The 25468-nt window shown below is 47.6% G+C and overlaps 1 protein-coding gene across 1 annotated transcript; it reads left to right on the top strand.

Annotated features, from left to right (window-relative positions):
- The first annotated feature begins 9328 nt into the window (after window positions 1-9328).
- Window positions 9329-23031, top strand: NAPG (NSF attachment protein gamma). Its single transcript, XM_036823124.1, has 12 exons — window positions 9329-9479; window positions 11057-11124; window positions 12976-13060; window positions 13769-13786; window positions 14457-14487; window positions 15444-15553; window positions 15665-15731; window positions 16323-16393; window positions 17489-17567; window positions 19151-19230; window positions 19680-19809; window positions 20776-23031. The coding sequence occupies exons 1-12, from the start codon at window positions 9424-9426 to the stop codon at window positions 20917-20919; spliced, it is 939 nt and encodes a 312-aa protein (XP_036679019.1). The 5' UTR covers window positions 9329-9423; the 3' UTR covers window positions 20920-23031.
- The last annotated feature ends 2437 nt before the right edge of the window (window positions 23032-25468 follow it).

Genomic DNA, 25468 nt, shown 5'->3' with positions numbered 1-25468 from the left:
GCCTGAGAAACAGAGAGGGAATCTTTCACCCAGGAGGCAGAAAAGAGAATCTTGTCTGGGAAAAAAATTACACACAGATAGTCCTAGCAACACGTGTGAAGATCTACGTCTTTTCTGGTGGGTGCCTGAAGAGCAGGGCGGCCACAGCTGGGCCCTGGGAGCTGAGAGCACCCACTCAGCCAAACTTGACCCGAGGCTAGTCCTGGGGTCGGAGTGCGGAGGGGTGGAGCTGGGGGAAGCTGGGGACAGGGCAGGAGGGATGGGACAGGGCAGGACAGTTTATCAGTTGATAAACTGATAAAGGAAAAGCTAAAGTTGCTATATTTTTAAATAAATAAGTTACAGAAGATTATAAGTCAGTAAGAAGGTTGATTTGAGAGTCTATTTTGAATATCAAAGCTGTGCCCTGTAGTTTAAACTAGACGTTGCCTGCCGGTCGATGCTTAACTAAATTATAGGTCCCGTCTTGGACTTAAGAGTCAAAGCCACAAAATTAAAGTTCTACGACAGTACGTGCCGCAGCTTCTGAAGAGGGGCTCTGGAACCGAAGCGTCAGGGCTGCTCCAAGGGGTCTCTCTGTTCAGGTGCGTCCCTGTGGGCTCGTCACAGCACGTCTTGGGGGTGGGATCTTTCTGTGCTCACCTAGGATCAGCACCAGCCCCTGGAAATGGGGGCAGAGTAAATCGTTGCTAATGTAGAAACTCTTCCTAGAACCGTCCACAAACACGCTCCGTCCTCGCGATGGTCCCACCTGACCATGTCGGCGCTCAGCACAGCCCACTGGATGGAATGGCCAGCTCACTTGTCCTTCTGTCCCCAGGACAATACTTGGTGGGTGGCAGAAAGCCAACCAAGGGCAAAAGGAGGCCACCCAGGGAGTGTCCTTCCAGAGGCAACGAGGTCAGCGGCGGGGTGGGGGGGGTGTAGCGGACAGAGCGGAGCTGGGCCTGGAAGCAGGTCAGCACCGAGGGCCAGGTCGGGCCTGTGGGGAGTCGGAGCTGTGGGCTGTGACCCTGAGGGAGGAGCTGGAAACAGGGGAAACCGGAAGCATGGAAAACCAGAAAAGGGTGTGGGCAGAGCAGGATCTGGGAGCTTGGTGTCTGAGTGGGGATGGAGGAGGCCCCGGGGCTCGTGGCAGCCCTGCCTGCACCTCTGGGGACCAGAGGCGTTTGGAGGTGTCAGCACAAGAACTAAAGGGCCAGGTCCCAGCTTTGCAGGGGATCGTGGGAGTCGTAGTTGGAATTCCCTCTCCTCCCTCTTTTTGCTTTTTTACTTTTGCTTTTACCTATTCCTCCCTTTTCCAAGAAGTTCCAAAGAACCATGGGGAAACCACATCATCTAAAGTTACTTGTCCCAGTCGTGATGACTTTAACTGCTCTGGAGGTTCCCAGGTCAGGATCCAGAGGTGGATTGTGAGAAATGTGAAGTCCTCAAGCAAAAGACCCACCCCTCCCCTCCCTTCCCTTCCAGGCCGGGTTCCTCTGCTTTGTCCTCTGTGAGCTGGGCTGAAGGTGCCATCCTCACCTTCATCCCCCCTCCTCCCGACGTCCCTTCCTCTCTGGGGTGGCAAAGCATCTGCCGAGCTATCAGCAGAGCAGGTGGGGGCAGACTCGGGACCTGGACCAGGCGGTGAGTTCCCAACCCCTGGAGTTGCTACATTTTCTTCTGCCAGGGGGGACCTGCTGAAGCCGTGGTAACCTCAGTGTTTTCCGAGGATTTGCAGCCCCAAAGCCTGAGGCTGCCCCCGCGGTTCGGCTGCGAGGGACTTCCACGTCCTCCGTGAGCTGGGAGAGGATTCTTGGCCCACGTTTCTGAAAAGCTGTGCGTGGAAAGAACCTAGAAACGACAGGAATGATGACGGCTGCTGTGTACTGAGCTCCGAGCCACGTGCTTTGGACAGTCACCTGTGAAATCGACAATGGCTCACAGGACAGGCACTCGGTGGGCTTATCTACCGCTGCTTAGCAAACAGTCCCGAAGCTTGGGGCTGAAAACAAAATGTCATGAATGTATCCTGAGACCGTGTGGACTGGACTTTGGATGGAGCACAGTCAGGGGCCCCGCGTCCGCTTCGTGATGGCTGGGACCTCCGATGCTGGAAGAGCTGGGCATCCTTCCCTCCACATACGCGGACCTCTCACCGTGAGCTTGGGCTTAGACTGGTCAGGGTGCCCAGAGTGCCGGGAAGTGGGAGTCGCCTTGCCCGAAGGCCTGGGCCCTGGAACATCGCTTCCTCCAAGTTCTATTGTTCAAACAGTCACAGAACCACCCGGGTGCAAGGCAGGGGACACAGACCCCACCTTTCAGTGGGACAGGCGTCTGAGATTTGACCACCACTTTCAATCCACCACAGTATTATTATCCCCATTTTATAGGAAAGGAAACCGAGGCTCAAGAGCCCAAATGATTTCTGTCTTATAAGAAACAGAGCTGAGGTCGGAAAGGATAATGAACCCTAAGCCTCTTCTTCCCAGGACACAGCCCTGCTCTCTCATCCTGTGAACATTTGGTTCAAGATGACACTTGGTGAGGGGCAAACTAGCTTTGCACAGGGTTTGGAATAAAGCACAGCAAGCACAGCAAATCATTTCGCCACCATCCTTTATACTGTGTGTCCCTCGCTGAAGAGGCCCCTTCCGTCTGATATTCAGCCGTAGAATCTAGGATTTCTGTTCTGCTTGAGAGGTTGTTCAAGGTAAAAGAGGAGGAAAAAACACAAATGAATAAAACCACCAATTTAGATGAGAGCTACCTGGCCTAGGGCAGGTTTCTTTCCCCAGAGGAGAGATGTGTATTTACATTATGAGACAAGCTGGGATCCAATGGGAACCCCTTGTTATTATTACATTTCCTCTTGAGAAGGATTTGTAAATGAAAACATAACTTGCTATTTTAGTATTTTGTTTTTCAGGGAAGAAAAACCCTTTGCAAAAACAAATTTAAAAGGAAAAACGTATCCACTCAAGCACTTGTTTATTTTCTTATTTGCCAGACTAAAACCATCTTCTTTCATCTCTGATTTCATTGGGGGCTGGGAAGGATGGGGGTTTTCTTCCTTTTTCCGAATCTAGGAGGACTCTTCACATTCTAGCAGTACTGAATCCTTGCTCATCCATGGCCTTCCTGCTTCCTGGCCTCCCGGGAGGAGCTGCAGGCCAGGAGCGCCGCTCAGCGGACATATGGGGAAAGGCAGGCCCGGGGAGCTGGCGGGGGAGCTTGGGGGATTGACATGGCCACGGTCCTTCTCTGGATCTTTTCTCTTTTTCTAGCACGTGCCTTACCATAGTGCTGTTATTCTATCTCCTCAGCTACCGAGAATCTCGAGAAGAAGGGTCTTATAGCTGCTGTTGCAATCCCAGTGCAATTGTGGGCTTGAAATTTTCACATTTGAGTAAACTTCCTATCATACATAGACTATGAGTACTTTCTAAGCTTCTCTATTAACATGTATTAATTTCTAATCACACAAGCAGAAGGAAGTTATATTTAAGTGAGAGAGGTTTTCCTGAAGATTTTCAAGCATACTTCAGACTTTGCCTGATTCCAGACAGATCTTGACTCAGGAAGGTGTGTTGGCTCAGTGACTCCTTGGGTTCCTGGAAGGGGCCAGGCACCCCGGCGCCACCAACATGCTGCCGCGCTTTATCGCTTAATCAGCAGCGCTCATGGGCCAGACAGACCCTGGCTCAGGCCTTCACTCGGGCAGGTCGTTACTCAACAGTCACCTGCGATCACCTGCCCAGGGAGGTAACTGCGCCCATCCCCACCGCCCACTGTCCCAGCCGCTCCTCTTGTTATTTTCCCTGAAGCAGGGATCCATCTAGCATCCTGTCTACACTGGTTTATTTAGCGTGTTTCCTGCCTGTCTCCTACTCCCTGACAGCACCCGTCCATCCCCGAGGGTGGGGTACAGCCTGGAGCAGTGCCTGGCATGGAGAACCCACTCCACAAAGATTTGCTGAGTAAATGCCTAAAGAGTGAACAAGATAAACCCAGGTCACACCTGCTTCTTCCCGACAGCTTCAAATTGTGCACTTCTGGAGGTATTTTTCATTTGGAAGATGCATGTTATTTTTTAAAACTTCATAGAAAAGAGTCAAGCGTTCTTAATATTTTAAGTTGTATTATTTCAAATTTCCTAATTGTCGTTTGCACAAAATATAACCACGTGAATATATTCTCCTTGCAAGAGAATTAAATTATTACAATGTAAGGCTAAAGTTCTCTTTACAAATACATCTATGGGATATGGTTTTAAAAAGAGACCATTTGTAGGGTGGAAGTAGGTCATCTCCAAGCAGTGCAACAAAATACAGAGTAGGACTCCTCCAAGCCAAGTCAGTAGGTTGGTTTTATCTTTCATTCAAAGAGAATGAGCAACGTTCTACATCTTTTTCTCTGTCTTTTTTTTTTTTTAACATCTTTATTGGAGTATAATTGCTTTACAATGGTGTGTTAGCTTCTGCTTTATAACAAAGTGAATCAGCTATACATATATCTCTGTCCTCTTAAAAGTGATGCTCATCAAGACGATTGTGTTGGTTCAAGTTCATGGGAAACACACGTGCTGTTGAACATCAATGCTGCAGACCTTTCCAGCTCTACTGCACTCAGAGCCCTTGGGCGGCACTGTTTAACTTGCCAACAAAATAGTGAAGGGCATCGCTCTTATGTGGAAAGTACAGTATGAAAGCAAAATCGAACCTGACTGTAATCCAAAGTCATCACCACTCTTGTTTGGATGCCTGGTGGCTATAAAAGTACATGCAGGTGGTGCCCCCTGGCGTTTGCGAGCGGAACTGCAGGACGCAGAGCCCACCGGCCCAGGGCTCCGGAGCCCCAGCGCCACACGTGGGAGGAACAGTCAGTCACCTGGCAGCTCACTTCGGTCACACGTAATAAACTCTCAACCCCAACTTTTAAATTATTAGTGAAATTTCAAATGAGTACCATATGTAGTAAAGTGCACTGTGATGTTTTTCTTTAAAAACATTTGGAAATCTATAATTGGTCCATGCACCTTAGCGGGGGTAATGTGTGAGTTGTTATTAAACTACAGTTGACCCTTGAACAACACTGGTTTGAACTGTGTGGGGGTCCGCTTATATGCAGGTTTTTTAGTAAGTATATTGGAAAATTTGGGGGGATTTTCAACAATTTGAAAAACTCACAGATGAACCACAAAGCTGAGAAATATCGAAAAAAATTAAAATGTATGTCATGAATGCATAAGATATATGTAGATACTGGTCTCTCCTTACATAGGCATAAGGTGAGTGATATGTAATATAAAATTAATAATGTTAGTTTTCTAACTGTTTCATAACTTTACTTTCAAAGAATTACATTACTGTACAGTAGACCTGTCTCTCTTGTAATTAGAGAAATAGGCTGCCTATCAGCCTATCATCAACAGATAAGTGTTTTTTAAAAAGTGTAACAATGAGTCCAATACTGTATTATGAATATGACATAATACTGTGCTCCATAAAATTTTTATATGTCAATTCACTCATGAGTATACAGGCTGGGCTACCAAGAAGCAACCGTATGGATGACACTGGGTGACCATAAAGCAATCATATTGCTGCTTCTTTGTTATCAATGCCTGAATCATTACACCTGTAAATAAATATGAATTTACATTTCACATTATCTTTTAATCTTTGACGTCTAGTGTTAGTAATACATATAACATCTACAGTGTTTTGTATCACATGAGACAATTTTGATGTAGGTACTGATGATTCATCTTGTGAACAGACCATGTAAGGTTATGATATCAATAAATACAGCACAGTACTGTAAGTGTATTTTCTCTTCCTTATGATTTTCTTAATAATATTTTCTTTTCTCTAGCTCACTTTATTGTAAGAATAGAATATATAGTACATACAACATACAAAATATGTGTTAATCCACAGTTTACGTTACTGGTAACGCCTCCAGTCAACAGTGAGTTATTAGTGGTTGAGTTTTGGGGGAGTCAAATGTTTCATGTGGATTTTTGACTGCCTGGGGGGGCTGGGGCCCCTAACCACCACACTGTTCGAGGGTCAACTTTACTACAAAACAGAGAAGATTTTTCAGTCCGTTATAATGGCTCAAGTATAGATTTTGGAGTCAGATGGCTCTGGGTTCCCACTGATTGGCTGTGAGACCTCAGGCAAGTTTCTTAGCTTCTCTGAGCCCCTCAGTCCCCTCATACGTGTTTGGGCAACAAGCAGGATGAGTTGCTATCAACCAGCGTGGGTGAGGAGGACCAGGTTTGGGGAACACAAGGAGTTCAGATTCCGATAGGTTACGTGTGACTCTTCAGACTTCTGAGCACACACTGGACCTACTATCTGGAGAAGTAATTCTCTATATCAATCTCACAGAGACTTAGAGATGATTTTTTTTATCCCTAAGACTTTACCAAAAAAAAAATATATATATATAGATCATAATGGCATCTATCATCTTCTCCCCAAAAAAGCCAAGGATAATTTTCTAAAATCCTATTACAAGGAGACGGACCCATCAAATTATAACAGGATTTGTTCTAAAAGTTTACTCGCAAGATTGGGTTTTTTTTGTAGCTCAGAATATATTTTCCTAGAGAAATTATTTTATGACTCATGGTTAAACTCTTGGGCCAATCTCAGAAGTGTATCTCATCTATAAGGTAGCAGTATACTTGGAAAAAAACAAAACAGTAGACGATAACACTACCAAGGTACTAGGAATTAAACAAAACACACAAATTGATATAGGAGCTTCTGTGTTTCCCCAGTTATGATCTGTGGGCTGAAATAGCCAGAGTTCATCAACCAGACTCTTTCCCCAAGTGACGACAAAGACCCTTCATTTCACTGAACATCAGCGGAGTGAGGTGGGTCCAGGAATCTTGCTTCCAGGCATCAGACCAGACTGGGGTGGGGCAAGTTTGTGGCTGCAAGGAGTCTGGGGACCCTGAGAACTCTCCCAGACGGCAGCCCACCCCTGGAGAGCCATTTGGGGTAGCAAGCTCTATTTTAAGCCTCGTTTAGACTCTGATGGGAATCCCTTTACACAGTCCCAAAACAATGGAGCACGTGGGGATGTAAATTTTCACTGAGGCAGGACAAAGAAGGAATCTTTAGAATGAGAAGGAAAGATGGGCTGAATGGGGTCACTTGGGCAGCAGCCAGCCTGAGGAGGGGACAGTAAGTGTCTGGAGGGGCCCAGGAGAGCAGGTGAGGCTGGCTGGGAAGTAGGGGAGGAAGCAGAGGACGGGTTGAAGGCACAGAGACAAACTTGGCTTAGGTTCTGGTAGCAGCTGCTGTGATGTCACCAGTGCTTGAGTTACGCCATCAGGTCTGGTTTGAAGAACTACACTTTTCGGTCTTTCCTCCCCAATGTAAATTCCCCCCACTGCATCTTACTGCAGGAAGGGAAGGGAAAGAAGGAAGTGGGGTATTGTGTCACCCTTTACTGTCCCCGTCTCCCTCCTCTTGGCCCCTTTCCTGTGACTGTGTGTTATAGGGCTCACGCAGTCCCTGGTCGAGGGTCTCTGAGAACCCAGAACCCTCAAACACCAGGGGGCTATCATGGCTTTTATTTCTTTTTCATTCTGTGTTGATGCTCAAATAAAACTAGGTTTAATATTTGTGTCCGCTCATAGATCACACATTCCACGAGGGCAGGCATTATGTCCTGATGGGGTTCAGAACACGCTACCCCAAAATATGGCAACTTGGCATACTGAAGATATTAAGCTGAAGGAGTTTGAGAAACAGCCAGTGCAGGAAGGTCACTCTGATTTCTCCCTTCTCCCCCAAAGCAGCTTATGAGACCCTGTAGGGCTGGAGAACGTTCTCCTCGACCCTCGACCCTCTTAGCATCCCTGGCTGGGTCTGAACATGAAGCAGACAACGACAGATTAACAGGAGAAAAGCATACAGATTCATTGAATAGACGTTTCAGGTGACATGGGAGTCCCATAAGGAGATGGGGACCAGAAGGCACATCTGTTTCCATGCTCACCACTGTGTCCTGCGTGTGTAGCAACAGAGCCCGTTCAGAGTAGTTACAGGAAATACTCAATAAAGGAATGTGTGAACAAGGGCCAACGAGGAGGAGGCTACAGACTCTGAGTGTAAATCCCTTAGAAGAACTCTGCACCCTTTCACTTGGTTTTACAGGTTGACCACACTGGGTGGTTAGTTAAAGCGTGATTTCACTTAAGATGTAAGGTTTTCTGTTTCTGGACAAAGATATCCGAGACGGTCCTCCTGTATTTCCCCAGTCACCACAGAGCGGCAGTGGACAGGCAGTCACGGCCACCACATTTCACAGCTCCTGTGTCCCCACCTCTTGAATCTGGACTTGCCTTGCGACTTGCTTTGACCAATAAAATGGTTAGAAGTGGAGTGGACTTGGTCCCGGGAGCCGAGGCCCAGCTTCCACTGGCCCCTCTAGGATTGCTGTGGCCAGAGGACAGGACGAAGGGAGGCCTCCTGCCAGGGTGTGACTACCCAAGAGCCTAAAGGACGTGAGGATGGACGGGGAAGGGCCGAGGCCACTTCACCCAGACACCAGAGGAACCGCAGCACATCTGCAAAAGATGCAGGTAGATTGGGAGACAGGGTGGTGGGCCCGAAAGGAAAGTCTCTTCTAATTGCTATTTATCATTAAACAGGAAGAGTCGGCAGTCAGGCGGGGAGGCAGGGAGATTGTGTTGGAGTTCTGAAGGGAAGTGGGTGTGCACAGCCATCCCAGAGAGTGGGCGCGTTATCGGACCGGGAAAATGTACAGTCGCTCAGCAGCACAGAGGCCTCCTGGATGTTTGTGAGCATTAATTCGAGTAACGAGTCACGTCAGCTGCTGCTTTGTTTTCCTCCAGCCCCCTTCACCTGCTCTGAGCAGTTCCGTAGTCGGTGGAGAGCTGGGGTTTCCCTAAACAAGGGGAAAAGAGGCACAGAGAACCCGGGGGTTTTCGGGGACATGCAGATGAGAAGCTAAAGTGATGGAGCATGGAACCCACGCTGGGTGAAGAGGGACGAGAAAAGGCGGGAGTTCTGTTAAAGGTGAACAGTTATCGAATTATCGGAGCTAGGGTTCGGTCTGTCGCACTCCCTGCCGACCTGCCGGTGGTTAGAACAACGCCTGACACATAGCACGTGCTCAACAAAACTGCGTTGCACTGGCGAATGGAATCACGAACCCCTTTCACTACCCACCGCACCTGCGCACTGAGCCACGCCTGCGGCCAGCCCAGGCGCTCTGCGCCTGCGCAATGTCTGCGCGGCGCCTGCGCGGCTCCTGGGCCACTTCGCTGCACTAGGTTTGAGCCCTGCGGGCCCCGGTGGCGCGGCTGCAGCGCAGTCCCGGCCTCCTCCTCGGCGTTCCCACGCCCATTCGGCGGGCTCTCGGCCTCCACGTCAGGGCCGCGCCGCGGAGATGGCGGCTCAGAAGATAAACGAGGGACTGGAGCACCTGGCCAAAGCAGAGAAATAGTGAGTGAGAGGCCCAGCGCGGCCCTGGGTAGGCGCCTGGACCGGGCCCCTCCGAGGCCGGTCTGAGTCAGCACCGGGTGGGGGGTGCTGGGGCGGGGCCGGGCCGGGCCGGGCGGGCGTGGTGGGGCCGCCGCGTCCCGGAAGCGCTGCCGTCGGACGCCGGAAGTTGTCTCGCCTCGGGCCGTGGGGGCGCCGCCGTTGTCCCGGGCAGGGCTCTCCGCGTCGGCAGTCGGGATGCTGGTGCTTCCCGGAGCGTTGGGCGGCTTCCCGGCCCAACTATATTTTAAAATTTCTAGCTTTTCCCATGTGTATGTAGCACATAAGACAATTGAGAGATTGTATCTTGTTTTTGGTGATATTTTAAAAAATTATGTTAAGATACAGAATATAATGAGGGCTTTGGGGTAGAGGTGGTGGATTAGAATTTTGCTTTATTGCAGTACTTCCTCAGTTGGTGGATTCGAGTAGACAGGTTGCAATTTAAGGATTTTATTTTTCCGAACAATAATGTTTTTGGTAAGCTTAAGAATTGTTTACAAATTTGAACCTTACAACAGTATTACACAAACACAAATGTTAAATAAATTTAACTGGCAAAAAATTCAAGGGAACAAAATGAAGGGTGTACTTCTGCAGGCTCTGGGGCTTCCCTGTCTCTCAGTTAAGGTGCTCCCCTGATTCCTTGGAAGGTAACACTGTTATATGTAAGCAGACTTTCACTAACTGAATTTAAATTTAGAATTTAAGATGGTGTTTATTTAGCAGTTCTTATGCACACCCAAGTTTGACAATGTGAAATTGTCATAAAATTTTAAAAAGAGGTGTTTCAGAAAGGGCAAATTAGATAAGGACTCAATTGATTGTCCTTTCGTGCGGCGTCTAAGATGCCGTGTGATCCTGGGGTCCTGGAAAGCAGTTTGTCGTACTTTCCAGCCATCCTGTCTCTCTGGTTGTCCTTCCTGTTCACTGGTGGCTGACTGCAGCCTTTTTTGCTGATTCCCTGTGTCTCTGTGAGTGTTTGGTTCTGTAGTCTTTCTGGCCTCTCTCTCCAGTCTCCCTGCGGGTCTTCTCCCTGCGGGTGTGACACGTGCTGATGACTCTGGTAATCTCCGGCCTCTCCTGAGCTGCAGTCTCACGAGTCCACCTGCTTATTGCTGTGCTTCAGCCCGCCTTAAGCTTTAGTGTGTCTCAGGGCTTGTTACACCCTGGATTGCTGCTGCTGCCCCTCCCGGGGTTCTGGTTCAGCAGGGCTGGGATGGGGCTCAGCACTTCATACATTTCTAGCACACTTCTGGGTGATGCTGCTCATCTGGGGATCAGGCCTTGAGAACCTCCACTCCCCTTGGATGCTATACAGACATTTCAAAAGGGGGAAACCATGTCTATGACAGTGGGAGGGAAAGTGCTGAGGTTGCTTGTAATTGTCAGTAAGTTTGGATGGAGGTGGGCGAGATGGGAACTGTGTACCTGATGGTCCCCCCCCCCTCTCTTTTTAATGACCTACAAGATCCTTATAAGCAGGGTTCTGACTTAGGAATGTGGTTGGTAACTGCTGTTAAATGTGTCTCTCATTTTAGCCTGAAAACGGGTTTTTTAAAATGGAAGCCAGATTATGACAGTGCCGCCTCTGAGTACGGAAAAGCAGGTACGTGTGACTGGAGCCCCTGTCCCTGCAGTGTGTAATCTTGAAGCAGGCTGGTAACTTCATCTCGGCGTAATTCTCACTCTTAATGCTTCCTATATAGTATTTTCATTGTTAAACCCTGTGCTTTGCCACTTACTATTTTCAGATGTCTTGAGTTCTGAGCTGTAGAGCCAGCCGCCTCTCCCTCTCCCACGAGTGCAGATGGCACGGCGGGTGCCCCTGCAGGCTTTTAGCATCGTTTATATGTTCTTGAACTCCACTCAGTTCATACTACTTCTGGGAGTTTGGTCATAGTTTTTACTACCTATTACTGAATAAAGATTTTTCTCGTTGGCTTTTTAAAACCTTAGGCTTGTCTTCCGCAGTTCTGTGCACCGAGCGCGTTTGGCTCTTGCCCTTGATGACCCTCCCGTGGAGATGCACTCATACGTGTTCCTGAGGAGTTAAGCTCATATGCGTGTTTTATTGCCTTTATCTGCATATGAGATAAAAACAGCCTGAAATCTGCAACAGAAAGGGAATTTATTAAAAATTTAGCATTTTAAGTTATGGAATGATAGTTTTCAGCATATCCGTGATTATTTTGGATATAAAGCATAATACGATTTTGAAATCCCCTGGACACATTTTACTGTGTGTTTCAGCAGTAGCCCTGATCACATTTGTTAGCCTTGCATAGAAATCACCTAGGAAATGTGCTTTTGGCAAACTTTAGTTTTAGTATGTCACCAAGAAGAAAGAAGTCAGATAAATTGAAACTAATAGAAAGAAGTCAGATAAATTGAAACTAATCAGCATAATGTAGGATGTATTTTCTAGATAATAGAAGAAATGACAACAAATTAATCTTTAGCACTTTTATTTAAGTCCTGAGTAAATTCTGTTGCATTATGCAAATTACTATACCTCATATTTAGAAGGAAAATTATTAGAAGTTTAAATTTTACATGGATTTTATGGACACCTTGTACAAGAACACTTTTGTGACTGGAGGGCACAACATTTTGCAAGTATCCTCCATGAGGGAAATTTAACACAGAATTGTTATGTATGTATCTGTGACCATGAGCTGCTTTCAGAAATGAATATTTCAAGTCAGATTTTCCCATTAAAACATCTTTTGTTTATTTTCTTTAAGGGGTTATGCAAGATACATTTCATCAGTAAATTTTTCAAAAAGTAAAATGTAGAAATGCAGGGATGAAAATAGTTTGTCATTTGTTTCTTTTCTACATTTTATTAAATGTAATTTTAAGAGTGTGTTTTTAACAATGTTTTCTTAAAGCAGTATCCTTTTCATTTATTTGTAAGCAACACTTTGTAAGTTTTCCAAAGTCTGTAAGATCGTATTTAAAGATTGTGCCAAAAAGGAAGGTTTATTATAAAAATATTGAGTGTGTTTATTGGACTTCAGTTTCAGAATAATTTAAAAGATAGAATAAGCCATAACTAAAGCACTGTTTCTATTATTAAATGTGAAACGGGTGAGGTAAGGTGCTGTTTTAGTGACAGTGCCTGTAGTTTGGGTTTGTTCGTTTGACTGATGCCGTCTTAGTTTCCCAAAGCTTAGATGGTGGTGTTAGAAAGACTTGGGCTTGAATGGAAGGAGCACTGATTTATTGCCAATAGTGTACAATTAAGAAAAAAAAAAAACCTTTTGAAAATACTTGTAAGTTATTGATAATCAAAAAAGTTGTAAGAAAGTGGCTTAGAAAAATAGTAGTTATAGTTTTATGAAATTGTTAAGTTTATTTTCTGATACTTCACATCATGCACATTTTGGTAAGGATTCATTTGAGGTTTCTTTAAATGATGGAAATAGACAGTCTATATTTTTTTTCTCTCTTTCAGCTGTTGCTTTTAAAAATGCCAAACAGTTTGAACAAGCAAAAGACGCCTGCCTGAGAGAAGCTGTCGCCCACGAGAATAACAGGGCGTATCTTTTCAGCCTTTAGAGATTGTTAGAAATTTGCTGCATGTCGAGTACAGTGCTATTAAATTAGAAGCCACTTAGAAAAATACTGCATCTCTAACCTCTGAAAGTGCATTTATAGAGACTTGATCATAAGGTCCACACTGTTTTGCAGAGCTGCATTTGAGAGTTTATTTCTATTGTTTCTGGCTTTGCTTGATGATGGTTTTACTTGGGATGAAGTGAGGGAGATATAGAGACAGGTGCTGAAAAATGGAAGAAGTGGCAGGGGTATTAGAGACATGGTTACTGCTCTATAAATATTTTAAAAATGTAGTCTTCCTCCGGTATTTGAAGTAAAATTTTTAAGTAGTTTAAAACAAATTTTCCTGAGGTATTTTATAATCTTATCAACTAAAAAATGTTTATTTTATCTCACTTGCAGATTATGGATATAATAACCTTGCATTTTAGTAAAACTTCAAGTTAATGCATAATGGACGTAGCTTAAAAATCAATATGGTGTTTTGTCAGTGTTTTTGTGAATTACGTAGTTTTTAGGAGACAGCCACAGGCGATAAAGTTTTCTTCTTTTCCTGATTTGTAGGGTTCGTCTTTTCGAACAAACTGGGGCAGTGATTTAGTTAACCTTGTTTTTTAAATAGTATATCTTTAGAAACTATTGATTTGCTTTTTTTTTTCCTTAATTTTGACTTTGTTACATCTATTCAGTCTTTTTCATGCTGCCAAGTAAGTAAATATTCTCCGTATGTTCATGTATTTGTAGATTATTATGTTTTAAATGTTGCTTTCTCTTAGGTCAGTAAATTTTTCCTAAGTTATAAATTCAGAAATAGTGAATTAATTTATATTGATTTAAATAAAATAGTCATTTCCATTTGTTTCAGTCTTCACCTAAACCTTAAAAATGAAGTCACTCCTAAGATAATTCAGTGTTTAAGTTAAATCACCATCATATTTTTAGGACCGTTTTGTTCAATAACCTATGAAAAAACAAGTTAGAATCTCTTTTTTGCCCTCTTTCTTAGTAGTTAATGGTGCCTGTGGAGAGAAGCAGGAAGCTTTCTTTTGCTTTTATGGAGAAAAACACTTACTTGTTTCAAAACTTGGATTTAGGTTTGTCAAGTACAATAGAAAGTCATTTAACCTCTCTGACCTTTACTTAACTTTGCATCTGCAAAGTGAAATCCCTTTACCTCAGATGTCTGTTGTTTCCAAGGCATTATTGCCCACGTAAATAAAAGGAAGAAAAATTATGTTGTGTCGTAATGAGAGCCTAAAGTAAGTATGTATTGTCTGAGCCAGTTTTAATTGATGGAGCTTCTCATGTCTGTGGTAGAAAGTTTCTCTTCCCCCATCTCATCAAGATCTCATCCGAGAACTTATATTCTCTCTGCAGAGCTTACGAACAAGCCGGCATGATGCTGAAGGTCAGTACCGTTGTATCACAGCTGCTCCGTAGGTAAAATGAGTTACAGTTTGAAGTCCCCATAAGAACAAGACCAGCAAGTTTTGTATCCTAAAGAATTTGTCAACTTAGTGAGGGACAGATTTGAAAACAACCTATGCGAGGTCAGCACGGAGAATACAGTATGTCAACCCTAAATAGATAATACCTAATCTTTACATCTAGCTATTACATGATTTTTCTTCAGTTTTTAAAAAAAGTTTTGAATTGGAGATATTAGACATAAGGAGCACATGATGCTGAGACTTGGAGTTTACTAATAAGATACGTAGGGTTACTGTGTTGATGGCGCTCAGAGTAAGAGGGCTGCAAGCGCAGGTGAACGCAGGGCTTGCTGAGATGGTGGAGGCCGGCCTGGGCGTGCAGGGAGTGGGGAGAAGCACCCCAGGAGGAGGCTGGCTCCTGCACAGCCCCGCTCGCCAGTGCCGTGTGGGTGCAAGCCTGCGGATGCCGTAGCCTATGACATGTTTAAAATACGAAGCCGCAGAACAGACCTCCTGTGAAAGTATCTGATTTTAAGATATGGATGGTTGAAGCAAGCCATCCTCGGAAATGACACACAGCCCTTGGGCTGCCAGTTTGCAGCCTTTGGCACAGGCCTTGTGTATAGTAGGAACTCATAAGTATTCCAGGAATTGTAAATGCGTGAAAACTGTGAAGAGCAAGTGTTTTGGTTTCTACTATGTGTGTAGTTTACCTGAAACTCTGTGAAGGGATGAACTCTGCAGAAATCAACTGATGCGTTTTTGGTTTAGCTAAATGAAGCTTGACAGAGAGTGACCATGTGAACCCATTTCATTTTCAATATGTTTATTATTGTAGTATGTTTTGGGTCCTTTGCTTTCTTGAATTTCAGATTGTTAACTCTGTATTTAAGTTGATGCACTTACTGGTCCATGCCGTATCGTTTGCCTAAAGGAGATGCAAAAACTCCCGGAGGCTGTTCAGCTGATTGAGAAAGCCAGCATGATGTACCTGGAGAACGGCACCCCAGACACAGCGGCCATGGCCTTGGAGCGGGCCGGAAAGTGAGTGTGTGGACACAGGTCTCTGCGTGGAAGTCTTTTTGTTTTAATAAAGTCCTTCGAAAAACAAGTTTTCTATTTCTCATATAAGTCAGATTTTCTTGTCTAATTTAGGCTTATAGAAAACGTGGATCCAGAAAAGGCTGTGCAGTTATATCAGCAGACAGCTAATGTGTTTGAAGTAAGTTTGTATTTTTTTTTCCTTTGAGTATATTTAGAATTTTATGTTCATGATATATAGGAAAACAGAGAAATGCAGTGGCTACTTTGAAAACTTTTCTGTGCTCACAGCTGAACTCTTGTTTTCTTCTGTTAGTAGTGAGATGGATTAGCAGCTTCCCAGCCCCTCCCCACCCCCCCCACCCCCCCCGATCCAGTGCTGTTACCTTTTTTTTTTTAAGATTTATTTATTATTTATTTTATTTATTTTTGGCTGCATCAGGTCTTAGCTGCGGTGTGCGGGATCCTTCGTTGCGGCGCGGGCTCTTCATTGTGGCACATGGGCTTTCTCTCTCTCGTTGTGGCATGCAGTCTCCAGGGCGTGTGGGCTCTGTAGTTATGGTGTGTGGGCTTAGTTGCCCCACGGCTTGTGGGATCTTAGTTCCCTGACCAGGGTTCAAACCCACGTCCCCTGCTTTGTAAGGCGGATTCTTTACCACTGGACCACCAAGGAAGTCCCCAGTGCCATTACTTTTGTATCAGAAATTGTTAGGGGAAGAAAAAGATTCCTACATTAAAGCAGCCAACACTCTCTTCTCTTGGATTCCTGCAGAATGAAGAACGCTTACGACAGGCAGTTGAATTACTAGGAAAGGCCTCCAGGCTGCTGGTGCGAGGGCGCAGGTACGTGTCATAGAGCTGTGCTCCTGTGTCCCTGTGACCTTCTGGCCACAGGGACAGGCTTGTTAATATTTTTGGTGTAACCATGGGCACACCAGGCTACAAGACAGCAGCACGTTTGATTAAATATTGAAAGATATGCCGCTTCTCTAAAGCGTCATCCCAAAATGTATCGTGCATTGTGCTCTTGTTGGCTAAGACCTGACTCAGCAACTTGGGAGGGAGCAGTTGTCTTGTTCTGTTGTCTGGGTGGGTGGTGATGCCTCTCAAGGACAAGTATCCGTTTGAGCTAAGTGACAAGATGCCCTGAGTGCTCACCCAGGAAAATTGACAGGTTCTTGACAGCCAAATAGTGTCATTAGACAGGGTACTAATTTTTTCTCCTTCACATTTAGGACCTATGGCACAAATAGCCGGACCCCAGAAACCTAGAATCCTATGGATTTTCCTTTTCTGTTTTACTTCAATTTGAGCTTAGTAAACAATCTCCCTTATTAATAAAATTCTGCAAAGGAAAATATGTGAGAGTAGACGGAAGAAGACTGCTGAGGGTCAAAGTGGCGAGAAGGACTTTTTCTCGCCTCTCCCTGTCTGCTCTCCCCTGCTGCGCGTTCTGGCCCCAGGAGCTGTTGGGGCTCACGAAGGCTGCGTGGGCGTGTGAGGGCCCGGTGGGGGTCCTGGTTCCAGGGAGCCAGTGCTCTTGGGGCGTCTGCACGGCCTTTCAGTGAGGGAAAGGGATCCACGGTGATTGAGTCCGGGCTGGGCTCCAGCACCTCTCACAGACGCTCACAAAGCAGTTTGTTGGACTTGATGGGTGCTCATTAATTGATGGTCCTTACCAGACCTAAAACTCCGCATATGAAGCAGCCTGTCCTTGAGTTCTTTCGCTCTGTCTGCTCGGTGTCTAGAAGGGCGAGTCTGACATTTAGAAGGCAAGCCGGGTGAGCAGAGCTTACGGAAACACGGGTTATGGAGCGGTTGTTACAGTGCCTGATGTGGTCTTTATTCTCTAAAACCTGTAACATCAAGTACATTATAGGACCTCTGCTGTGGATCACTTAGACCCGCCTTGTTCTGCATTTCTTGTTTTGTCTTTAGGTTTGATGAGGCGGCACTCTCTATTCAGAAAGAAAAAAATATTTATAAGGAAATTGAGAATTATCCAACTTGTTATAAGGTATGCTTTGAAAGTGCTTATATTTGGCTTTTCCTTAGATCATTTTTCATATTGGTGTAACTGTGTACCTAAGACCGGGTTCCCTGAATGTTTGTTTATTTTTAAAATAATACCTTACGGGCCTCTATTTTTGGCCAACATGGAGTAAGCCCACTATCACCTCTCTCCTGCTGATCACAGCTAACACTGCTGGGCAAAACACAGAAGGCTGTGCCCCTCGGACCCTGAAAAGTGAGCAGCCAAGAGGGCTGGAGGGCAGGGAGCACAGGGCGGCTTTCCTCCCCGAGGGGCCCCTGCCCCATCTTTCTCACCAGAGGGGCTGGGAGAAGAGGCCCCACGTTTCCTGCTCCTTCTCCCTCGGCTCCTCCGAGGCTGAGCCCCAGTCATGGAGTTGCAGCTGGGGCGGTGGTGCAGGCGGATGAAACACCGTCTGCACCAGCTGGAGGAGCTGGGAAGATGGGCTCAGAGAGCAAGGAGAAGAGCCCCGAGAGGAGGGCTGGAAGTGGGGTCCCCCCCACCGAATGTGTCTGTGTGTGTGGCTGTGAGTGTTGGGGGGGGAGGAGCTCCAGCTGCGTGTGCAGGGCACACCCAGAGCAGCGGAGCAGGTGGCTGAACTAAGACTAGAGCCACTGCCCAGAAAGCAGACAGAACGTGCAGCCTGAGCCCGAGATCGTGGGAGGGTCCTGCAGTGTCCAGGGGACAGTCCCAAGTGACTCAACATAGAGCGAGTCAGGAAAGTGTGACCGTTGTCAGGAGAAAGGACCACAGAGGTGACCCGGATGTTGGAGTCACCAGGTCAGGACCAGGAAGCAGCCGTCACAGCTGCTCCATGTGGCAGAGGTGAACGTGGGTGAAATAATGGACAAAAGGACTGATTTTTATTTTTTTAATAGAAACTATAAATGAACTAAATGAGAATTTTAGAACTGAAAAAGCAGTGTCTGAAATAAAATACCGGATGGGCTTAATCTGAAAACGGAGATGACAAAAGATCAATAAAAGTCATCTGAAAAAATAGATATAAAAAGATTGACAAATACTTGGTGAAGAGCTGTTTTGCCGACAAGATCTTATCAGTTGTGTCTGTGGCCTCAGTCCTTTTGTTGGCTTATAAATAGTGTCTATTTCCGTTACATTTATCTTTTCCTCGTATCTCTTGAAGAATTCCAAAGTAGAATTGCAGAGTTATGCGGCCCGCTTCTTGTTCCCTTTTCAAGATGAAACCTGTATAGGCATTTAGAAGACATTTTCTGTAAATTGTGCAGTGGCTGTGTCTGGGGCTTTGTGTCTCCAAGTGTGGCCCTCAGACTGGGGGGACCACGAGCCCCTGGGAGCCGGTGAGGAGCGGTGGGCTCTCAGGCTTCCCCACCACCAGCTCCGCCGTCTCCAGCAAGACCCCCGGGTGGGGTGTGCGCATTGGAGTTTGAGGTGTGCTGTTCTGGGGTGTTCTCCCCCCAGTGTCCTGTGGAGGTGGCTGCAGAATTCACGAATCTCTCCAGGTGCAAACCGAGTCAAATTCCAGGTGTCAGGAAATTGACTTCTGCAGGGATATGATCTTGGCCTAATCACCTCTTTTGTTTTAGAAAACAATTGCCCAAGTCTTAGTGCATCTGCACAGAAACGACTACGTGGCCGCAGAGCGCTGCGTCCGGGAGAGCTACAGGTAAGACCCGCCAGTGCACGGCTGCTTCTCCGCCCCAGCTCACTGCCGAGATAGGCAGTCCTGGCTGTGGAGCAGGTTTTTTGGTTTTAGTTTTTAATAAAGTTCAGAGCAATATGAGTGTGTGGCTAGCATTTCAGCTTTTGCAGCAGGATTTTTATGAGTTGTGTTCTTTCCTGTGTTTTTCTCCTGGGGGCTTCCGTGGAAGTGAGTGACTTGAGTGATTCTGTGATATTTGCCATCTAAGAAAAAAATAACAAGAGAAAGAAAAGCCTTCAGGTTGTATGTTACAGGAAGGTCAGGCTATAAGGGGCTTTCTCCTTGGCGATGTTTAAACCGAGCAGCCTGAGGCCGGGCACCCTGGCTCCGGGGCCCGGGGTTCTCCGCCGTCGCCGTCCGGTGCGGTGGGTGCGCTGAGGGCCGGGCGCAGACGTGCCGTGTGCTCCCCGCAGCATCCCTGGCTTCAACGGCAGTGAGGACTGCACCGCCCTGGAGCAGCTGCTCGAGGGCTACGACCAGCAGGACCAGGACCAGGTGGCCGAGGTCTGCAACTCGCCCCTGTTCAAGTACATGGACAACGACGTGAGTGCCTCCGCTCGGCCCTCCTTCCCTCTCCCGCGGGCTCGTAAGGGTTCTCCCTCTGCTCTTCGCCTGGAGCTGCTGCTCAGGGAGGAGGCTCACGTCGGGTGCGCGTTGCCTGGCTGGCCAGCTGCCGAGTGGCTTTGCCGTGGGCGACGCCCGCTCCTCCTCCGTCTGCTGGCCTCCCTCCAGGGTGCTGGGTTGAGTGAGTTTCTCTCAGGCTCACGGTCTCAGGGCCCATGGTGCGGTGGCCTTTGTGGGTTGGCAGGCCTGTTGGAATCCCACTTCTGAGAGCACGCACTGTGTGGTGCAGGGTGGCGGCTGACGGTCTGAAGCTCGGTTAACTTCTCTGTAAACGTGGGGCAGCTGGTCCGCGTCGTGCTGCCTGTGGTGACAAGTGGATGAGTCGGGTGAGGGGCCCATCCCCCCACGGGGAGACGCCAGCTGTGACCCAGGCTTCTCTTCTTCCCGGTTTCCCTGTTCAGTAGGTTCATGAGCGCCTGCTCATTGCATCTGGTCTGGCGGGTTTAGTCTTGTGATGGTATCAGATCAGTGTAAGACCTTGGGTTTTTTTGTTTGTTTGTTTGTTTTTTAAATAAAATGATGTACTTAGAGGAACCAGTGTTTTTCTAGGTAAATTCTGGCATCAGCTTTTGTAAGTTTGTGTTTTCAACACTGACTCAGCAGATGGTTATTTTGTAAGGACCAGAAGTGTCCCTCAGCTCGTGTGTCCGGTTATCTGATTCCTAAGCGTGCCGTAGAATTGAGGTTTTCCTCGTCGTGCCCCTGCCCCACCCTGGTCACAAGCCCCGATGGTTGAGCAGCGTTGGGCTTTGTGGTGGTCTTTCCGTCTGAGTGGTATCTGAGGTTTTAGGGGGCGGAGAGCAGGCTCGTCTCACAGGTGACTCCGGGGAGGCGTTGCGGGTCAGGCCTGAGTGTCCAGTCTGAGCTGTGCTTTGTCCTTGACAGTACGCGAAGCTGGGCCTGAGCCTGCTGGTCCCAGGAGGGGGAGTCAAGAAGAAGGCGGCGGCCCCCCCACAGGCCGCGCCCGAAGGCCACGCCGCCCCCGCTGCTGAGGACGAGGAGGACGAGTATGCAGGGGGGCTGTGCTAGGCGCTCGTCCCCTCATAGACCCCGCATGGCCTGGACGTCGCCGCACGGCCCAGGGGGCGGCCAGACCTCACGCCATCCTGGCTCTGATGCTGGTAAAGACAAAGTCTTAGCTCCCGTTTCCTGGACCACCCGTCCTGCCCACTGCCTGTGAAGCATTTTTTTCTTTCCATGATAAGAGCTCTTCTCAGACACCAGCAGGCATTAACAGAGAAATGTACTGTCACATTTTAGGACAGTTGACTTTAAAATTGGCAAACCAAATTCTAGACAGATGTGTTCTAAACAAAGATAATAGGCATAGATAGTCTTAGATAGCCTTTTCTCTTGGGCTCTTGTAATTTATTGTTAGAGAAGCTTTTTTTGCATTTTATTTAATAATTGCTGTTAAAAGTGATGTTTACTGGTTAAACAAAATAGTATTTTAAACATTTGTTCTGCCTTCAGAAGGAAATTTATCCCCCATGATAATCAGAGACATTTAAATTGTTCAATCTTCAGAGGCGAGATTGGGACAGGAAGCTGTTTTGAGCCTTACGATGTTACTTATCTCAATACGAGATGCATCTGAAGTCTCATGTGTAAGTTTGAACATTTTGAAGGTGGCACATTACAGTGATTCTGTAAGTGTCTTCAGTTGTCTCTGGAATATGGGTATTTTTCCACCTGAAACACATAGTGACAGTCTCTAAACCCACCAGGTTGTTGACTGACTGGGACTAATGAGGACCTTTGTCCTGAGTTCGCACAGTGTGGTGGTTTCCATCAGGCTGGGGTGCATACGTGGCTTCCCTCTGCGTCGTCCAGGGCTGTGACAGGACAGCAGCTTGACTCGGGAGGTGCTGTCTGCAAACCTCCTGCATGTGGCTGAAAGGCGGGGGCTGAGTTTCAAGGGCTGGGCTGCTGCTGTCTAGTGCTTCCTGGGTCTTTCCTGACGGGTCATTTTCGAGGCGTTCCTCTCCCTGTGCTCGGAGCCGTCTCCCTGTCCCCTGATTGGAAAGAGGCCCAGACACTGCAGTGCGCCCTGCAGGAGACGCTGCCCGCCTGGCTTCCCGTGCTCGGATCTGCTGGCCTCCCTGGGACCCTGAGGCGGGTCATCGTGAGTGGTCGCAGTCACGCTGGGCTCTGGAGGGTTCAGGGAACGTCCCGCGGGGCCCGTGTGCCGGGGCGGGTGGGCAGTGGGATGGACTCTGTCGGGGGTTCTGGTGTGGAACTCTAATCCCCGCGCTCTCTCCAGCCCCTCTGTTGCCCGCGTGGCTCTACGGGCCGCAGCGCGCTTCCAGTCACTGCTTGCAGACACTGAGTGGTGGTCTCAGTAAAGCCATGTTCAGGCGTTTGTGGTTAATGACGAGTTAATAGTTCCGAGGCCCCGTCCTCCTGCTGTGCCCTCCAGATCCAGTCACACTTCAGGAGTCTTATGCTGATGTGCATTTGAGCTACTTAACAATCCCTATCAACAGATTTGGCGACACTTAAAAGGTATTTTAGACCATTTCCTATAGACCATATTATCCATCACAGCTTTGGAAAAAAGCTTTTATTTCTCTTTTCTTACATATTAAACAGAAATGAGGACTGAGTGGAAGGGCCTGTAGCAGCCATGGGGCTGGGCCTCACAGCACAGGAGGCTTGCGCCCCGGGGCGCCTCCACACCAGCCCTTTCCCGGCCTTCCCGTCAGAACTCGTGTGCGGGGCGTGTGGGTGTCCTCTGACGTCACGGCTCTTCTGCCTGGTGTCTAGTGAGGAGCATCTCGTTTTCCCCTCACAGAAGCCTTTATCCTGAGGGGACACTCAGAAGTGGGGAACTGGTGTTCACAGCAGGAAGAGGTGTCTCCAGAGCTCGTGTCGTCACTTTACCAACGTGGGCGTCTGTCTGCATGAGCGTGCTCAGGATCCAGCAGTCAGTGTTCTGGTGTGTTGTAAGTGAATCAGTCCACAGAGTCTAGTTAATACATCGAATTTGTTTGTACATATGCAGAGTATGGTATTTGTGTATGGAAACTGTGCTTTATTCCTCTTTTTTCCAGCTCTGATGAATAATATTAAATGTGATATGGAAATGCAGGTTATTGCTTCTATAGGAATATAATTATGAAAATAAAATCTGAAACTCTATAAGTATGATCATTTTTTTATTATTATTCATTTTGCTTGGCTTATTTCCCCTTTTTTCCAAAGACACATCCTCAGCTATTTACATGATCCCAGCTGTGCTGGACAAGAACAGTATTTTGTCTGTTCTTGTAAGTTGTGCCTTATGCTGGGAGTCAGTTAAGTCCCTCTGAGCGTTACTTCAAACGCTTGGAGCTTTTTAAGGTGCCAGTCATCCAGCTACTGTCACACTGTGCTCTCTGGCCTTGGTGAGGTGGGAGACTTCAGTACACCTTCTGAGAGAATAATTCTTTCATTGAGTTAAGTGAGATAAAAATACCCAGGAGGTAAGAAAGCTGAAATGGCATTGTTTGCATTTATACATAGTTGGCACCTTAGTTGCCAGCAGATTTACTAAAATTAATCTCACGTTTATTGAGTGAGTGCTGTGTAATGCTGGCCTGTCCTCTGGGGAATGGGGATCGGTAGTAGGATTTGACACCAGGATTTGGTGGAAGTTGGAGTAAGAGGTGGAGAGAATGCAGGGCACGGAGGGGCTTGGGTGCAACGCGATTTTGGTTTCCCTCAGGACACCTTGGCGTGTTCTGAGTGGCCTTGTGGTCCCCCTAGCATTTGTGAAGATGGGTCAGCTGGGAAAGGCAACAGAAGTCGTCTCCCTGTGTCTCCCTCTGTCCCCCCCACCATGTTTTCATTAGGTTGGTATCAAGAAAAGGCTCAGCACCGACTTTAATTTGATACTAAATTTAAGGACATAAAAAATGTCTTGAAGGAAAAAAGGACTGAGGCAAACATCCCTTTCGAAAAAGGAGAGCACACCTTTTCCATTTGAGTGTTTTTTTAAATGGTCAAGGGGCCTTTGCCCATGGAAAGAACTTACATGGCTTTTAATAACAGTCAGTGGTACTGATTAAAATTCCCCTAAATAATTAGCCCCACTTACAAACTAGGTGAACTAAATCCCCTTCGCATTTAAGGTAGAACATTTTAAATTACATTTATAAATTTTTTATTTCTGATTCTCCCAAAGCTTTCAAGAGGCCTAAATAGGGCAGTTTTAAAACTTAACTTTCAAAATCTCAGTAAGCACTTAGCTAACTTGTATACGTACAGTAAATCTTGTGTGTATTGTTTGTAAATGTGAATGAACGTGACCTCCGCCAGGGGGCGCCTTGATTCTCTCCCGGGCAGCAAGTCTCCGGACATTGAGTCAGTATTAACAAATACAGAAGCGCTCAACGGAGGTGGCTCTGTTCATTGAAGTTGGCCGGCCCCTCGTCAGGCTCTGTCACTGTGTTACCACTGTTTATCCAGCACCTTTCAAACCAAATGGATGTAACATTACTAAGTCCACGGAAACGTACTGTACCTTACGGGGTGGTTTTGCCCACCCTCCACGCCTCACTTAGAGGGGCTGAGTGCACCCCACACCTCAGGTTTCAAGAAGCACGTGAGCCCCCGGGAGCACCTGAGGCCCTGCCCCCCAGGGTCCAGCCACGCTGTCTCGGGTGATTCCTGGCTTCCGGGTCTCCAAATATCGGAATGTCGGAGCCAAACTATAAAGTTGCTTGAAGCTAAGATGGGCTTGGGCTGTGATTTCCCAGAGGCGATACACGGGCAGCGTGGTGGTCGGGAGAGAAGGAGAAATCAGAAACAGAGTTGGTTAGACCCGCCCTGTTGGCACTTGGAGCTTGTCCACGACGACCTGGCTCTGCCCCTCCCGAGAGCCCGTCGCCAGCCCCTCCTGGGAGGGCTTCCCGTGTGGAGCGGGGCAGCGGTCTGCCCTGAAGACCTCGGCAGTGAGCACTGTCGCCTGCACGGCTGGTGGAGGATACATACACCATCAGGCCCTATTCACCTGATGAACGTGGGTTGAGTCGGAGCCACGTGGCCCCAGAGAGTGGTGGCTGCGGCCCTGCCCCTGCCCCTCATCCCGCTGGGCCCAGGGACAGTGCAGGAGTCGGTCATGGGCACGTAGTGCTCACCGCAAATTCAAGTCAGGATGGGGAGCGGGTGACAGAAGTCACTCCATCTCAGGGGGGTCAGACTGACCTGGGCACCCAGAGGAAGTGTGTCGTCTCTGAGCTGCAGGCATCGTGGTCCAGGAGGTGCACAGACCCCGTTCCCCGAGGGTCTCCACGCGCGACCCATGCCCAACTCCGGCAGCAGTGATGGGCTTGGAGGCGCGCTTCAGCCAGGGCCAGCTTCATGATTTTCGGGGCCCAGAGCAAAATGAAAATGCAGGGCCCTTTGTTCCAAACTCAGGCAGAAAGCCTTCTTCCCCTCCTGTGCGTCCCTCTGCCCGCCCTGCCCAGCCTTTGTCTTAAGGGCCAGTCCTTGGGGAGAGAGCCTCATGGTGGCTTCAGCCCTGCCTGCAACTCGGCCCAGAGGTCGCCACTTGGGCGGCGGGCAGCGGCAGGGTGGGGGGCCCCCCAACATCCAA

This window comes from Balaenoptera musculus, chromosome 14, assembly GCF_009873245.2.
Source record: "Balaenoptera musculus isolate JJ_BM4_2016_0621 chromosome 14, mBalMus1.pri.v3, whole genome shotgun sequence".
NCBI lineage: Eukaryota > Metazoa > Chordata > Mammalia > Artiodactyla > Balaenopteridae > Balaenoptera > Balaenoptera musculus.
This window is presented reverse-complemented; position numbering and strand designations above follow the sequence as displayed.

Excerpts from the sequence above, each read along its gene's own strand:
- NAPG (XM_036823124.1), top strand. The coding sequence starts at position 9,424 with ATGGCGGCTCAGAAGATAAACGAGGGACTGGAGCACCTGGCCAAAGCA. Across the intron at positions 16,394-17,488 it reads CTGCTGGTGCGAGGGCGCAG|GTTTGATGAGGCGGCACTCT; the intron begins GTACGTGTCATA and ends TTTTGTCTTTAG. Across the intron at positions 19,231-19,679 it reads TGCGTCCGGGAGAGCTACAG|CATCCCTGGCTTCAACGGCA; the intron begins GTAAGACCCGCC and ends TGCTCCCCGCAG.